This window comes from Protomyctophum bolini (assembly GCF_963924005.1).
Source record: "Protomyctophum bolini genome assembly, chromosome: 3".
In the NCBI taxonomy this organism is placed as follows: Eukaryota; Metazoa; Chordata; class Actinopteri; order Myctophiformes; family Myctophidae; genus Protomyctophum; species Protomyctophum bolini.
In genome coordinates this window covers 40,028,567-40,045,096 of record NC_137864.1, presented here as the reverse complement: position 1 = coordinate 40,045,096, position 16,530 = coordinate 40,028,567, and the positions used below count along the sequence as shown (strand labels likewise).

General features: G+C 43.4%; 1 protein-coding gene across 1 annotated transcript in view; it reads left to right on the top strand.

The window, feature by feature from the left end:
* Positions 1–15,782, top strand: part of LOC308313072 (calpain-2 catalytic subunit-like) — a gene marked incomplete at its 5' end in the record, with an annotated part of 18,385 nt that extends 2,603 nt beyond the window's left edge. Inside the window, 20 exons of the mRNA XM_080759973.1 lie at positions 1–33; positions 227–360; positions 3,021–3,189; positions 3,337–3,420; positions 4,480–4,565; positions 4,890–4,964; positions 5,195–5,355; positions 6,046–6,221; positions 6,668–6,679; positions 6,827–6,919; positions 7,261–7,379; positions 7,789–7,825; positions 8,547–8,612; positions 9,749–9,806; positions 10,104–10,168; positions 10,981–11,049; positions 11,555–11,633; positions 11,952–12,068; positions 12,699–12,757; positions 13,595–15,782. The exon at positions 1–33 is cut by the window's left edge and continues 86 nt beyond it. Coding sequence (XP_080616099.1) covers positions 1–33; positions 227–360; positions 3,021–3,189; positions 3,337–3,420; positions 4,480–4,565; positions 4,890–4,964; positions 5,195–5,355; positions 6,046–6,221; positions 6,668–6,679; positions 6,827–6,919; positions 7,261–7,379; positions 7,789–7,825; positions 8,547–8,612; positions 9,749–9,806; positions 10,104–10,168; positions 10,981–11,049; positions 11,555–11,633; positions 11,952–12,068; positions 12,699–12,757; positions 13,595–13,618 — 1,716 coding nt within the window. The 3' untranslated portion in view covers positions 13,619–15,782. The remainder of the gene's footprint in view (positions 34–226; positions 361–3,020; positions 3,190–3,336; positions 3,421–4,479; positions 4,566–4,889; positions 4,965–5,194; positions 5,356–6,045; positions 6,222–6,667; positions 6,680–6,826; positions 6,920–7,260; positions 7,380–7,788; positions 7,826–8,546; positions 8,613–9,748; positions 9,807–10,103; positions 10,169–10,980; positions 11,050–11,554; positions 11,634–11,951; positions 12,069–12,698; positions 12,758–13,594) is intronic.
* Positions 15,783–16,530: the final 748 nt, after the last annotated feature.

Genomic DNA, 16,530 nt, shown 5'->3' with positions numbered 1-16,530 from the left:
CAGCAGGACTACGCTGGGATCTTCCACTTCCAGGTCAGAGGTCACTGACCCTGCTGCAATGTCATTGGTTGTGTCGCGATGATTGACAGGTCTGGCAGTATGCTGATTGGTTGCTGTGTGTGATTGACAGGTCTGGCAGTATGCTTAATGCTGATTGGTTTCTGTGTGTGATTGACAGGTCTGGCAGTATGCTGAGTGCTGATTGGTTGCTGTGTGTGATTGACAGGTCTGGCAGTATGGTGATTGGCTGGACGTGGTGATTGACGACCGTCTGCCAACCAGAGACGGGAAGCTGCTGTTCGTTCATTCTGCAGAAAACAACGAGTTCTGGAGCCCCCTGCTGGAGAAGGCTTACGCTAAGTCAGTCAGTCAGTCTGTCTGTCTGTCTGTCTGTCTGTCTGTCTGTCAGGGAGGTGTCTCTGTATCGTTATATTGATAGGGAGGTGTCTCTGTATCGTTATATTGTCAGGGAGGTGTCTCTGTATCGTTATATTGTCAGGGAGGTGTCTCTGTATCGTTATATTGTCAGGGAGGTGTCTCTGTATCGTTATATTGTCAGGGAGGTGTCTCTGTATCCGTTATATTGATAGGGAGGTGTCTCTGTATCGTTATATTGATAGGGAGGTGTCTCTGTATCGTTATATTGTCAGGGAGGTGTCTCTGTATCGTTATATTGTCAGGGAGGTGTCTCTGTATCGTTATATTGTCAGGGAGGTGTCTCTGTATCGTTATATTGTCAGGGAGGTGTCTCTGTATCGTTATATTGTCAGGGAGGTCTCTCTGTATCGTTATATTGTCAGGGAGGTGTCTCTGTATCGTTATATTGTCAGGGAGGTGTCTCTGTATCGTTATATTGTCAGGGAGGTCTCTCTGTATCGTTATATTGTCAGGGAGGTGTCTCTGTAACGTTATATTGTCAGGGAGGTGTCTCTGTATCGTTAGCTTGTGGATCTGCTATTTTTGAAAAATCGTGAAAATGTGTCGCAAATCTTTGAATATATATTCTTCTCATATCGCTGGGAGGGTCATCATTTAGAATCTGGACTCAGGTGTGTTTGGTGGAGCTCAGATCAGATGTGTTTGAGGTGTGTTTGGGCGTTTCTTAAAATGTTCCCTGGACAAATACAAGGTCAACACAATGATCCTGGACGCTGTGTGTGTGTGTGTGTGTGTGTGTGTGTGTGTGTGTGTGTGTGTGTGTGTGTGTGTGTGTGTGTGTGTGTGTGTGTGTGTGTGTGTGTGTGTGTGTGTGTGTGTGTGTGTGTGTGTGTGTGTGTGTGTGTGTGTGTGTGTGTGTGTGTGGCAGGGTGTGTCGAGTGTTTGCTCAACAGGAGTTAAAGCAAACACACACACACACACACACACTGCTAGGTCAAACAGTAAATATGTGGTTCTCTGATTTATTTTATTTCTGGGAAAATATCTGAAAATATCATATCTACAAGCTCGTACTCGAACTTGTAGATTTTCTGTGGATTTATTTAACCCAAGGGTTTTCAACCCTTTTTCACATCAAGGTCCATTATTTATTTATTCAGTATTTCCACGGAACCACCGTTTGATGACATTTAGCCTCTCAGACCCATCTGAGCCACGGACCACCATTTGTTGACATTTAGTGTTGTAGCGACTACTTCTTCCCATCAAATCAAATAGTAGTAGTCCTATGAGGCTGAGCTGTCGGCAGGAACTGTATGACGCGTTTCTTTCAATCAAATCAAGAAAGGTGCTTATTGTAGTTAAGGTGATTTATTGACAAATAAACAAGGTTAAAAAATGTACTGAAAATGTTGATAAATGAAAACGTACTCTGTTGGTATAAACGATCAAAAGATAAACGATTAAACGATTAAACGGTCAACAGAAAATATTGAGCCTAGAGCTCACCTCCATTCTCTCACTGAATGCCACTGCCCAGACACACAGCTGACATAAGTACAATGATTAGCAGACACACAGCAGGAGCTTATCAATCAGGTAAGGGCTGTGGCACATCGAAAACCCAAGTGTGGGAAAAAATAAACAAATAGAATAAACAACAAACAAAATGTATATTTTGGCTCCTACATTTACCCTCTCAGACCCATCTGAGCCACGGAACCACCATTTGATGACATTTAGCCTCTCAGTCCGGGGGTCCGCGCTTCCGTGGGGGGTCCGCGGGGGTCCCCGGACCACTGGTTGAGAACCAACTGCATTAACCCCTCGTTAGTCGCACTCATCGTTATCTTAATCTACAAATGAGGGAGTTTCCTTTATCAAGCATTTAAATACCTTCACACACCTTTAAATACCTTCACGCAGTGGAGACGTGAGTCACGTGTGCGTGCGTGCGCGTGAGCCTCATGATTTCTTAAAACCTATAGGCCACATTTTTCTGTTTTAGAATAATTAATTAATCAAACTTTGGAAGAAATCAACTATTCGATGAATAGGTAATCAAATAAAATCTGAATAATAAATAAAAGTGTCTGATGCAGTTCGAAAGTATATGTGCCATCTAGTGCAGCAATGTATAAACATTCAAGAGTGTTACCAGATTGGTTTAGCTGTGCATGCGATGTCTTTGCTAACATCCCCAATACACCTGATGTTGGAGGTGGGCTGTGTCTTTGATCTGTACATGCATGGACCAGGCATTCCAAGATAAACATTCTAAGTACCAACCATTACTTGGAAGTATAACAAACCTAGGGTATCGCTGTGTAGATTTGCCATACTGATATTCGGAAGCCTGGGCCATGTGCATTTATAAACTGACCATGAGTGGCCTAAGAATAGCTGGCATGAAAAAAAAGCCAAACAACTTGCAGCCAAATACTAATTTGTGGATTCAAATAAAGTAATCGAAATGTGTGTGTCTGTGTGTGTGTGTGTATCTGTGCGTGCGTGCGTGCGTGCGTGTGTGCGCGTGTGTGCGTGTGTGCGTGTGTGTGTGTGTGTGTGCGTGCGTGCGTGCGTGTGTGCGTGCGCGTGCGTGTGTGTGCATGCGTGCGTGTGTGCATGCATGTGTGTTCCAGGGTGAGCGGCAGCTACGAGGCCCTCTCGGGGGGGTCGAGCATGGAGGGCTGTGAGGATTTCACCGGAGGGATCGCCGAGTCCTTTGATCTGCTGAGACCCCCCAAGGACCTGTTCAACATCGTTAGGAGGGCTCTGAGGCTGGGGTCTCTACTGGGGTGTTCTATTGATGTGAGGCTGGGGAGGGGTCCGTGTGTGTGTGTGTGTGTGTGTGTGTGTGTGTGTGTGTGTGTGTGTGTGTGTGTGTATTCTCTACTAACTATGCACTGTACTTGGTGTGCTGTGCATGTGTGCGTGCGTGTGTGCGTGCGTGCTCAGATATCCAGCGCTAGCGACACGGAGGCGATAACTCGTCAGAAGCTGGTGAAAGGACACGCCTACTCTGTCACCGCAGCCAATGAGGTCAGAGCTGTCAATCAATCAATCAATCAATCAATCAATCAATCCATTAATTATTGGTGCAGATTCATTATTCCGTCACAGATCAGCTATTTTCAAATGGTCAAAATGTATATTTTAGTATAAGGTGAAGTGTTTAATGTATGTTTCCTGATCAAAAGTAACTGTAATTATGAAGTTAAATAGTACAATGGTACAATATTTAAAACCCGCCATCCGTCTTTAGACGGGTTCAAAAGGTTACGACCATAGAGTATTAAAAGGATAGAGACTGAACTGGCGCGAAGCTCCGCCCCCTCCGCTATTCATGTCAGTGGAAGTTGCTCAGTGGCGTTTTGAAGCCGCCGGAGGGACCGTCTATTTCCGCCTTTTTGGGGCGCATTTCCGCATTGGACCACCACATTGTGGAGGTCCAATGTGGAAGTGCAACCGAGCGCTCAATGTTAAAGCCCAGCTGCTGCACGGGGGTTTCATCGTCATGAATCCACGGGTCCAACTGCAGTTCTTCCACTTACCACTAGGGCCCAGTGCTTTAACATTGGAGTGTCCCCCATAACTCTGAGAGTAAAACCAGATGGACCCATAAGAGTCCCATTTGATTCCATAACATACAGACCTATAATGGGTCCATTTGGAACCCCCTCAAGGAACCATGAGGGTCCCTGGATCACACCTTTGAGAGCCACTGCTTTAAATAAATACATAACTAATATAGACCATATTTGATCAAATTTAGGAGCCAAACTTTTTTTGACAAATTAATTTAATTCAAACGTGCACTACACATGCACATCCACGACATGCATGCGCACATGCACGCGCGCATGTGTCCTCTTTTTGGTAATTCAGAATATGGTATGCCTAAGTAATAGTACAATATTGTCTTCTGATTGTAGTGGAGTAGAAATACAAGTACTGAGGATTTGATGTACTTGAGTCTTTTGCAAATCCCTCATCTTTACACCCCTGCCAACCAATCAGATCTCCTCTGTTGTTCTGGTCCAATCAGTTACAGTACAGATCATACCAATCAGATCTCCTCTGTTGCTCTGGTCCAATCAGGTTCATCTGTACGGCTCTCCAGTGGAGCTGCTGCGAATCAGGAACCCCTGGGGAGAGAAGGAGTGGACTGGAGCCTGGAGCGACCAGTCAGTACCAAGCAGCCAATCACAGACATTCAACTGTACCAACCAGCCAATCACAGACATTCAACATTACTACCAACCCACCAATCACAGACATTCAACAGTACCAACCCACCAATCACAGACATTCCATTAAACAATCAATCAGATCCATCCAATTAAACAATTAACCATTCACAGCCATTCAATGTATCAATCAATCAATCAATCAATTGGCTGAGCAATGTGTGTAGCCCATAGCGATGAGTTGATTGGCTGAGTGCTGATGCGTCTACAGATAAGGAAGGAGACAAGGAGTTAATAATAATAATAATAATAATAAAACAGGTCCACAGAGTGGGATGGCGTTCCGTCAGAAGAGAAATCAGCTCTTTATCATTCAGCTGAAGATGGAGAGTTCTGGTAAGACTGAGCGCACGCACACACACACACACACACACACACACACGCACGCACGCACGCACACACGCACGCACGCACGCACACACGCACGCACGCACGCACGCACGCACGCACGCACGCACATTCTTTCTCTAATAACGATAAATCATGATAATTATAATGTATTTTATTTTGAAGGATGGCCTTTGAAGACTTCTCGACAATGACAATAATGTATTTTATTTTTGAAGGATGGCCTTTGAAGACTTCCTGCGTAAATTCGACAAACTGGAGATCTGTAACCTGACACCCGACACTCTGAGCAGCGACCTGATTGGCCGGTGGAACTACCAGCACTTTGAGGGGGCGTGGCGCGTTGGTTCAACGGCCGGAGGCTGCCGCAACTACCCAGGTACGGTTCAAATCCCTAAACTACCAGGTACGGTTCAACAAGACTCTGAACCCCTGATTGCTCCTGATGTGCAGCCTTGCATGGTTTCCTCCACCATCGGTGTGTGAATGTCTGTGTGAATGGGTGAATGTAATGCACAATCTATGTAAAGGTGTGTGAATGGGTGAATGTAATGCACAAGCTATGTAAAGATGTGTGTGAATGGGTGAATGTAATGCACAATCTATGTAAAGGTGTGTGAATGTGTGTGTGTGAATGGGTGAATGTAATGCACAATCTATGTATCTAATCTAATCTAAGGTGTGTGTGTGTGTGTGTGTGTGTGTGTGTGTGTGTGTGTGTGTGTGTGTGTGTGTGTGTGTGTGTGTGTGTGTGTGTGTGTGTGTGTGTGTGTGTGTGTGTGTGTGTGTGTGTGTGTGAATGGGTGAATGTAATGCACAATCTATGTATGTCCAGACCCACATCTTTAAACTCATTCCGTGCCAGACGAGACGAGATTTACTAGAAAATACAGTACCTGGAGAAAGCGTGTGGGCTCGAACAATGCTCAGCCAATTGCAACGCAGAATGGCACACCTTCCAGCCAATCACACAGACAATATCTGAGGACGCAATCCCTACAAGTATTAGATGATGATAACAACAACAACAACAACAATAACAACAACAATAATAATATCTGCTCCACAGCGACCTTCTGCTCCAACCCTCAGTTCCTGCTGCGTTTGGAGGAAGAGGATGATGATGAGGACGGCGGCGACGAAGGTCCAGGATGCAGCATTCTGATTGGTCTGATGCAGAAAGACGCTCGGCGGGAGAAACGCTTCGGACGAGACCTCAACACCATCGGCTTCGCCGTGTACCAGGTGAGATAACGATGTGTACCAGGTGAGATAACGATGTGTACCAGGTGAGATAATGATGTGTATCAGGTGAGCTAACGGTGTGTACCAGGTGAGCTAACGGTGTGTACCAGGTGAGCTAACGGTGTGTAACAGGTGAGTTAACAAGACATCAGAACCAGGTGATAAAGATACCTCAGTACCAGGTGGGATAACGAGACCTCAGTACCAGATGAGATAACGAGTAGCGCTTAATAATGAATTGCATTTTTCTAGCGCTTTTCCAAGTGCTCAAACCGCTTTACAATGGTTCATTCATGCATACATTGTCTCTGCTGTCTCAGCAGAGACACACACATTATAGGTCAGATATAAGCTAAAGTAGTACAGTACACTACGGTACGGTACGGTACAGTAAAATAGTACCGTACTGGTTATTAACCTTTTGACCTTTCTGCTCTTCTCTGCAGGTTCCTGAAGAGGTGTGTATGATGGCGCACGCACGCACACACGCACGCATGCACGCATGCATGCACGGACACACACGGACACACACACACACACACACACACACTAAACAACGTTGCGCCACACATTTAAAGTCACACCTCTTCCTGTGATGTCATCAGTACAAGGGGCGGAGCAACATCCACCTGGGTCCTGATTCGCTGCTGAGACAAACGTCTGTTGCCCGTAGCAACGCCTTCAGCAACATCAGAGAGGTCAGGGGTCACCATTGATTGATCGAATACTTTATTATTGATTAGCACGTTAGCATTAGCATGTTAGCACTAGCCTTGCCTTACCTTATACTTACAGGTGTATGCAAAGGCTCAACTTATGTAAGATTTATAATTTAGCATTTTTTAGCAGATTACCGTTGGACAGATGTTAGGTTCACGGGTTAGTTAGTTAGTCAGACTAATGTCTGTCTGTCTGTCTGTCTGTCTGTCTGCCTGTCTGCCTGCCTGCCTGCCTGCCTGCCTGCCTGCCTGCCTGCCTGCCTGCCTGCCTGCCTGCCTGTCTGCCTGCCTGCCTGCCTGCCTGTCTGTCTGTCTGCTAGGTGTGCGACAGGTTTAAACTTCCTCCAGGAGAATATGTCATCATCCCGTCGACCTTTGAACCCCATCGTAAAGGAAGCTTCCTGTTGAGAGTGTTCTCTGAGAAACTGACCAATGGCAGGTGAGAGAGTAATTATAGTCTAGGGGAGGGGCTACGGGCTAAGATGGAGTCTGAAGAGGTGGGTTTTCAGACTATGGCGGAAGATTGGGAGTGAGTCTGTAGTTCTGACTGTAATGTGAAGTTCATTCCATATGTTTAGATTGGGAGTGAGTCTGTAGTTCTGACTGTAATGTGAAGTTCATTCCATAGTTTAGATTGGGAGTGAGTCTGTAGTTCTGACTGTAATGTGAAGTTCATTCCATAGTTTAGATTGGGAGTGAGTCTGTAGTTCTGACTGTAATATGAAGTTCATTCCATAGTTTAGATTGGGAGTGAGTCTGTAGTTCTGACTGTAATGGGAAACATGACATTACAACACACTGCCACCCGGTGGATGAAACATGACATTACAACACGTTTTCTGTTGCAGTCCCATGGAGGAGGATGTAGCTGCCACTGTGGACGAGGTACCTGTCTGTCTGTCTGTCTGTCTGTCTGTCTGTCTGTCTGTCTGTCTGTCTGTCTGTCTGTCTGTCTGTCTGTCTGTCTGTCTGTCTGTCTGTCTGTCTGTCTGTCTGTCAGTTCATTGTTTTTATATTTGGCAGCCTGGGCCATGATGTCCACAGGCTAGTGGTCAGAGGCTTGAGGATTATAGGGTTGTCCAAGTGTAAGGCAAAGCAGCGGCAGCCTCGCAACATACTGTTCAATCTCCTCCATTATAGACAGTCGGTCTATTTGGAGGAGAAGTTGCTTTTTGTACCCATGATTTACTTTCGGTGTTGGTAATAATATGACAGACTGAAGTGACCAATGTTGGCTGTGAATAAGTTAATGTGTTGCCTACTGTATATTCTGTACATTTAGGGCTTGTTTGGACTCGAGCACTGCAAGACACGTGATGTTTCGAGTGCGTAGTATATCAGAAGCAACTGCAAATATTTGTGCCCTTGATAATGTATTTTATAAATGTGGACTCAAATAAAGAAATCGAAATGTGTGTGTGTGTGTGTGTGTGTGTGTGTGTGTGTGTGTGTGTGTGTGTGTGTGTGTGTGTGTGTGTGTGTGTGTGTGTGTGTGTGTGTGTGTGTGTGTGTGTGTGTGTGTGTGTGTGTGTGTGTGTGTGTGTGTGTGTGTGTGTGTGTGTGTGTGTGTGTGCGCGCGCGCGTGCGTGCGTGCGTGCGTGTCTAGCCTGACGTCAGAGACAGTGACGTGGATCCACATTTTCAACATCTCTTCAAGCAGATCTCTGGAAACGTAAAGACTCGTTACTCAATAACTATTCACTCACATGAAATTAGTGTAATAGGTCAATGATTGGTCAATGTTTCATTCTTTCATCGGATTGGTCAGTGTTTTATTCTTTCATCTGATTGGTCAATGTTTAATTCTTTCATCTGATTGGTCAATGTTTCATCCTTTCATCTGATTGGTCAACGTTTCATTCTTTCATCTGATTGGTCAATGTTTCATTCTTTCATCTGATTGGTCAATGATTCATTCTTTCATTTGATTGGTCAATGTTTCATTCTTTCATCTGATTGGTCAATGATTCATTCTTTCATTTGATTGGTCAATGTTTCATTCTTTCATCTGATTGGTCAATGTTTCATTCTTTCATCTGATTGGTCAATGTTTCATTCTGTCATCTGATTGGTCAATGTTTCATTATTTCATCTGATTGGTCAATGTTTCATTCTTTCATCTGATTGGTCAATGTTTCATTCTTTCATCTGATTGGTCAGTGTTTCATTCTTTCATCTGATTGGTCAATGTTTCATTATTTCATCTGATTGGTCAGTGTTTCATTCTTTCATCTGATTGGTCAGTGTTTCATTCTTTAATCTGATTGGTCAATATTAAATTCTTTCATCTGATTGGTCAATGTTTCATTCTTTCATCTGATTGGTCAGTGTTTCATTCTTTCATCTGATTGGTCAATGATTCATTCTTTCATTTGATTGGTCAATGTTTCATTCTTTCATCTGATTGGTCAATGTTTCATTCTTTCATCTGATTGGTCAATGTTTCATTCTGTCATCTGATTGGTCAATGTTTCATTATTTCATCTGATTGGTCAATGTTTCATTCTTTCATCTGATTGGTCAATGTTTCATTCTTTCATCTGATTGGTCAGTGTTTCATTCTTTCATCTGATTGGTCAATGTTTCATTATTTCATCTGATTGGTCAGTGTTTCATTCTTTCATCTGATTGGTCAGTGTTTCATTCTTTAATCTGATTGGTCAATATTAAATTCTTTCATCTGATTGGTCAATGTTTCATTCTTTCATCTGATTGGTCAGTGTTTCATTCTTTCATCTGATTGGTCAATGTTACATTCTTTCATCTGATTGGTCAATGTTTCATTCTTTCATCTCATTGGTCATTCAGGACTCAGAGATCTCGGCAGAGGAGCTGCAGCAGATTCTGAACACGGTGGTGACTCAGAGTAAGAACACACGCACGCACACACGCACACAGACACACACACGCACACACACGCAGGCACGCACGCACACGCACGCGCACGCACACACACGCACACGCACATGAACGCACTCCCGGACACAGACACACAGGCACGCGCGAGCACACGCGCACGCACAAGCACACACACGAGCACACGCACGTGCATGCACGAGCACGCGCATGTGCACGCACGCCAGTTTTAAAGCCAATTTAAAAGTTTTTCTTTCCTCCTTTCTTTCTTTCTTCCTCCCTCCCTCCCTTCCTTCCTTCCTTACAGGAAGTGACATCAGAACTGATGGTTTCAGCCTCCAGACGTGTCGACACATCGTCAGCCTCCTGGACGTAACCTTTGACCTTTAACCTTTGACCCTGAACACAGGTCACTGTGACCTTTGACCCTGAACAGTGTTAGTATTAGTAACACCCAGCGCCCAGGTTACTATTAGTACCACCCAACGCCCAGGCCCAAGTTTGATCAAAAAGACGGAGGTTATTGATATCAAAACCGATCGCATCGCTCCACAGGCTGGGAGCGCCTGTTGCGCAACATTCGATGTTGCGCAACAGTGGGACGTCATCGAAAATGTTAACTTTTGATCTAAATCATTCCGTCCAATTCTAAGAAAAGCTTTATGTGTCAGACGCCCCCCCCGCGGTCCCGTCGTTAGTCGCGTCAGAATTAATCTTACGTCCCGTTTTTGTCGATCGGCTCTAGAGTGTTTTGGCTACATTTAGCTACTTCAGCCACATCCGGGATAACATCCGGTCCGTCGCTAAATGTGCTCCGCTGCTATAAATCGCTGGGTGCTATGATTGAATGGATTAAATAACCCCTGAGTTTAACAAAAGATTAGTAGTAGCAATAGATTCATTAATAACAATATATGAGTTCATAACAATAAATTAATTAATAACAATAAATGAATTCATAACAATAAATTAATTAATAACAATAGATGAATTCATAACAATAGATGAATTCATAACAATAGATGAATTCATAACAATAGATGAATTCATAACAATAGATTAATTCATAACAATAGATTAAATCATAACAATAGATTAATTCATAACAATAGATGAATTCATAACAATAGATGAGTTCATAACAATAGATGAGTTCAGATCATCGACCTTGACTCAGATCTCAGAAAGATGGATCAGCTAAACTGGGCCTGGTGGAATTCCATGCTCTGTGGACCAAAATACAGCAATACCTGGTAAGATATTAACAACAACAACAACACCTGGACCAACATTGTTTGTTGTGTTATTGTTGTGTTAGGGTTTGTGATGTTATTGTTATTGCTGTGATATGTTATTGTTGTGTTATTGTTGCTATTGTTATTATTGTGTTATGTTATTGTCACGTGTTGGTGAGGTAAGGACCCAAACGCAGGACAGCCAGGCATGTAGTGTTGGAAACCATTCAGAAAACAGGTGAACATGAAATAACTTAAAACAGACTGAAACAGGTGACAGGATACAATGACTCAACAAACACTGACTGGGGAACAAAACTGATATACACATGAGGGTTGATTACAACACAGCTGGAGAAAACAAACATAGAACCATGAAAACTAGACCAGGGAACAAAACATAGAAATACAAGACCTAGACTGTACAATAAATGACAAAAGTCTGTGACTGTGACAGTTATTGTTTTTGTTATTGTTGTGTTAGTGTTTTGATGTTATTATTATTGTTTTTGTTATTGCACAGGAAGTGTTTAAAAGTCACGACTCTGACAACTCTGGAGCGATGAGCAGTCATGAGATGAGATCAGCTCTGTCTGAGGCTGGTGAGCTCATTTACATAATTAATGATATTATAATGAGATGAGATCAGCTCTGTATGAGGCTGGTGCATGAGCTCATTTACATAATTACTGATATTATAATGAGATGAGATCAGCTCTGTCTGAGGCTGGTGCATGAGCTCATTTACATAATTACTGATATTATAATGAGTTGAGATCAGCTCTGTCTGAGGCTGGTGAGTTCATTTACATAATTAATCATATATAATGAGCAGCTCACTAACATAATGTTTAATTACATAATAATGAGATGAGAGCAGCTCTGTCTGATGATGAAGGTGTCACCTGTCAATCACTCAGGTTTCCAGGTCAACAGTGATGTCATCCAGGAGATCGTTGGTCGCTATGCTGACGCCCACTATGCCATCGACTTCGACTGTTTCATTGGCTGCCTGATACGAGTGGAGATGCTGTTCAGTGAGTGTTCTCTTGTTTCATTGGCTGTTCAGTGAGTGTTCTGTTGTTTCATTGGCTGTTCAGTGAGTGTTCTCTTGTTTCATTGGCTGTTCAGTGAGTGTTCTCGTTTCATTGGCTGTTCATTGAGTGTTCTGTTGTTTCATTGGCTGCCTGATACGAGTGGAGATGCTCTTTAGTGAGTGGCCACACCCATTATCTTATAGACCACACCCAGCATCTATTTGGCCACACCCATTATCGTATAGACCACACGCATCATATATTTGGCCACACCCATTATCTTAAAGACCACACCCATTATATTAAAGACCACACCCATTATCCTAAAGACCACACCCATTATCCTAAAGACCACACCCATTATCTATTTGGCCACACCCATTATCCTAAAGACCACACCCATTATCTTAAAGACCACACCCATTATCCTAAAGACCACACCCATTATCTATTTGGCCACACTCATTATCCTAAAGACCACACCCATTATCTTAAAGACCACACCCATTATCCTAAAGACCACACCCATTATCTTAAAGACCACACCCATTATCCTAAAGACCACACCCATTATCTTAAAGACCACACCCATTATCCTAAAGACCACACCCTCTTCTTTCCTCTAAACAGAAATCTTCAAAACTCTCGACAAGAACGACAGCGGCAAGATCCATCTGGACATACAGCAGGTATTATTATTACTTGCGCAAGCAGAGTGCCGTCCCAGCCGTCCCGCCAATTTTGATGCGTTTGCACCGTCCCAGCAAATTGTGCCTGATTTGCTGGGACCAGATTACATACATGTATAGACAGGAGCATTACCTTTAATCCTCCCAACACTAAAACATATCGTCATTACGTCACCATCGAAAACCAATTACTCTGGCATTGGGTCCTTTAATCCACATCTTTATTACGTCATCATTGAGAGCTAGTTATACAGATGTATGTAATCTGGCACCACTGCCGTATCAGGCACAATTTGCTGGGACGTTGCATTCGCATGAAAATTGGCGGGGCGGCTGGGACGGTGCGTACGGCGCAAAGTAACCACAGTATACCGCTAATCAACTTACAAATTACATATACATAGTATATGTAGAACTAGCTCTCAATGATGACGTAATAAATATGTGGATTAAAGGATCCCAATGCCAGAGTGTAATTGGTTTTCGATGGTGACGTAATGACGATATGTTTTAGTGTCGGGGAGGATTAAAGGTAATGCTCCTATGTATACATGTATGTAAACTGGCACCACTGCCGTATCAGGCACAAGTAGTCATTACTGAGATTTTACAGTTTGTAGCGGTTTGTAGCGGAAAGTACTTGCACGCTCTGCTTGCGCACTAGTAGGCAACAAGCAAGTATGCAATCGACAGAGTGCAGTTATAGTTATTATTATTATTATTATTGTTATAATTATAGTTATTGTTATTGTTATTGTTATATTGTTATTGTTATAGTTATTATTGTTGTTATTAATTCATTGATTGTCTATGTTTAATTGATTGTTTGTGTTTCAGTGGTTGTGTTTGGCCATCAACTGATCATCTGACACCTGAAGATCTACCACCACATGAAATCACATGAAATCACATGAAATCAAATCACCAGAATATCTACGATCATATCACAGTCCAACCCGTCAGGTTTCTGGTCTAGAGGGGGGCGGGTCGCGACTGAGATTTGCGCACGCTCTGATTGGATCTCACCGATCTGTCCGTCACCCCCCCCCCCCCCCCCCAGTGCAGCACAACGTCACATCATTTGGAGCGACGCCCACCCAGGAAGGGTTGACTCCTCCCACTTCTAGACCAGAGCGGCCAGGGCCAATCACATCGTTCCTCCAGGCTTTCAACGTTTGTGCCGACAAAGATGAAAGCCTGGGTATCGACCCTAGATCAAATCAAATCAAATCAAATAAACATTAATTGATTACGGGAAACACATTGTTATTATTACACACACACACACACACACAGTGTGACACACACAGTGACACACACGCACACACACACACACACGCACGCACGCACACACACACACACACACACACACACACACACACACACACACACACACACAAGACCCACTTCTATACTCTTGCTTTTAATTGATCTTTAAATGTGTTGCTATTCATGTCCTCACTGTATTGCATTAATTACTGTATTATTTCTCATGTTTTATGCCTTGCTTTTATTTTCTTTCTTTCTCCATTTCTCTGTAAAGCACTTTGAGCTGCATGTCATGTCATGAAAGGTATACAAAAGTTTTATTATTATTATTATTATATGTGGGGTCTTATATGTGGTCCGGGGACCCCCTGGAACCCTCCAAGGACCCCTGGGGGTCCACGGACAATTTAGGCATATAGGCATTTAGCAGACGCTCTTAATCCAGAGCGATTTACATTAAGCAAGAACAAAAAAGCATGGGAATACATCACATAAAAACATTTATCATGAAACATGCGTAAGCTAAGAAAGTAACAGTGGAATATCTATATAATGAAACTATACATGTAAACTATACATCTATACTACTATATGCTATACATTATGTACTATGACAGTGATACTCAACCTCAGCAATTGCGGAAATTGCGGAAATGGTGGAAATGGAAATTGCGGAAATGCGGAAATGCGGAAATGGTAATTGCGGAAATTGTGGAAATTGCGGAAATGGAAATTGAGGAAATTGCGGAAATGGAAATTGCGGAAATTGCGGAAATGGAAATTGCGGAAATTGCGGAAATGGTGATTGCGGAAATTGCGGAAATTGCTCTTCACTTATAGCTATCTATTTTCAGGTAGATTGTTTTATTTTACTCAGTCAGCCATATCACTACTCATTTTTTTTCATGAAAAAGGTCATTGCTGGGTAATCTATTTTCAGGCAAATTGTGTTTATTGTATTTTATTTTACTCAGCCATAACAATTTATTTTCTGTTAACCAACTTGCTGGCTGGCAGGCAGGCAGACAGCTACTCATAGACAGGCAGACAGACAGACAGCTACTCATGGAGAATTGGACAGGCAGGCAGTCAGACAGCTACTCATAGACAGGCAGACAGACAGACAGCTACTCATGGAGAATTGTACAGGCAGGCAGACAGCATACTCATGGACAATTGGACAGGCAGGAAGGCAGACAGCTACTCATAGACAGACAGACAGCTACTCATGGACAATTGGACAGGCAGGAAGGCAGACAGCTACTCATAGACAGACAGACAGCTACTCATAGACAATTGGGCAGGCAGGCAGACAGCTACTCATAGACAGACAGACAGCTACTCATGGACAATTGGACAGGCAGGAAGGCAGACAGCTACTCATAGACAGGCAGACAGACAGCTACTCATGGACAATTAGGCAGGCAGGCAGACAGCTACTCATAGACAGGCAGACAGACAGCTACTCATGGACAATTAGGCAGGCAGGCAGACAGCTACTCAGACAGGCAGACAGGCAGCTACTCATGGACAATTGGACAGGCAGGCAGGCAGACAGACAGCTACTCATAGACAGGCAGACAGTAAGACAGCTACTCATTGACAGACAGACAAATAACTACTCATGGACAGACAGACAGACAGGCAGGCAGGCAGGCAGGCAGGCAGGCAGGCAGGCAGGCAAAGAGCTACTCATGTTATGTTATTATGTTATTATAACAGCTACTCATGTTATGTGCAATAATTTGTGCAGTTATGGAAACAGCTCTTTGTGTTTATGCAAGAAAATGTAACACATTTATTTATTTACATATTGTGTGCATGCACATTGTACTTTGATACATTTTGCGAAAATAAAGCAATTGAAAGAGAGAAGTTATCAAGTATCATTAATGTCGTAATTTTATCTACTGGCCCCTGGCCCCTTGCCATTTTTGTAATGTGGCCCACAGGTAAATCTATTTGAGTATCCCTGTACTATGACGTGCTATGACTACATACAATGCAATTCTAGTGCTGTCTAGCATGCTATCAGTCTGTTTCAAATGCTATCTAATTCTACAGAATTGCTATCTAAGGGGGTATAGGGTAAGTGCTATGTGCCATGATGGAGTCGGAAAAGGTCATGGGTTTTCAGACTACGGCGGAAGATTGGGAGTGATGCTGCAGTTCTGACTGCAATGGGACGTGCATATAGAAGTGCACAGACCTCCTGGAACCCTCCAGGACCCCAGAGGGTCCCCGGACCACACTGTGAGAACCACTGACTGCATGGTTGTATACAGTAGAGTCACTGTTACTGTAAACTAACTGCCAGGCCCACACACACACACGCACACACGCACACACACGCGCGCGCAACCAAAAACATGCAACCACATGTTTTCACTACACATCTTTCACTGACACGCATTGAGCAGAGAGAGAGAGGGAGAGATAGAGCTGGGGGAGAGAGAGAGAGAGAGAGAGAGAGAGAGAGAGAGAGAGAGAGAGAGAGAGAGAGA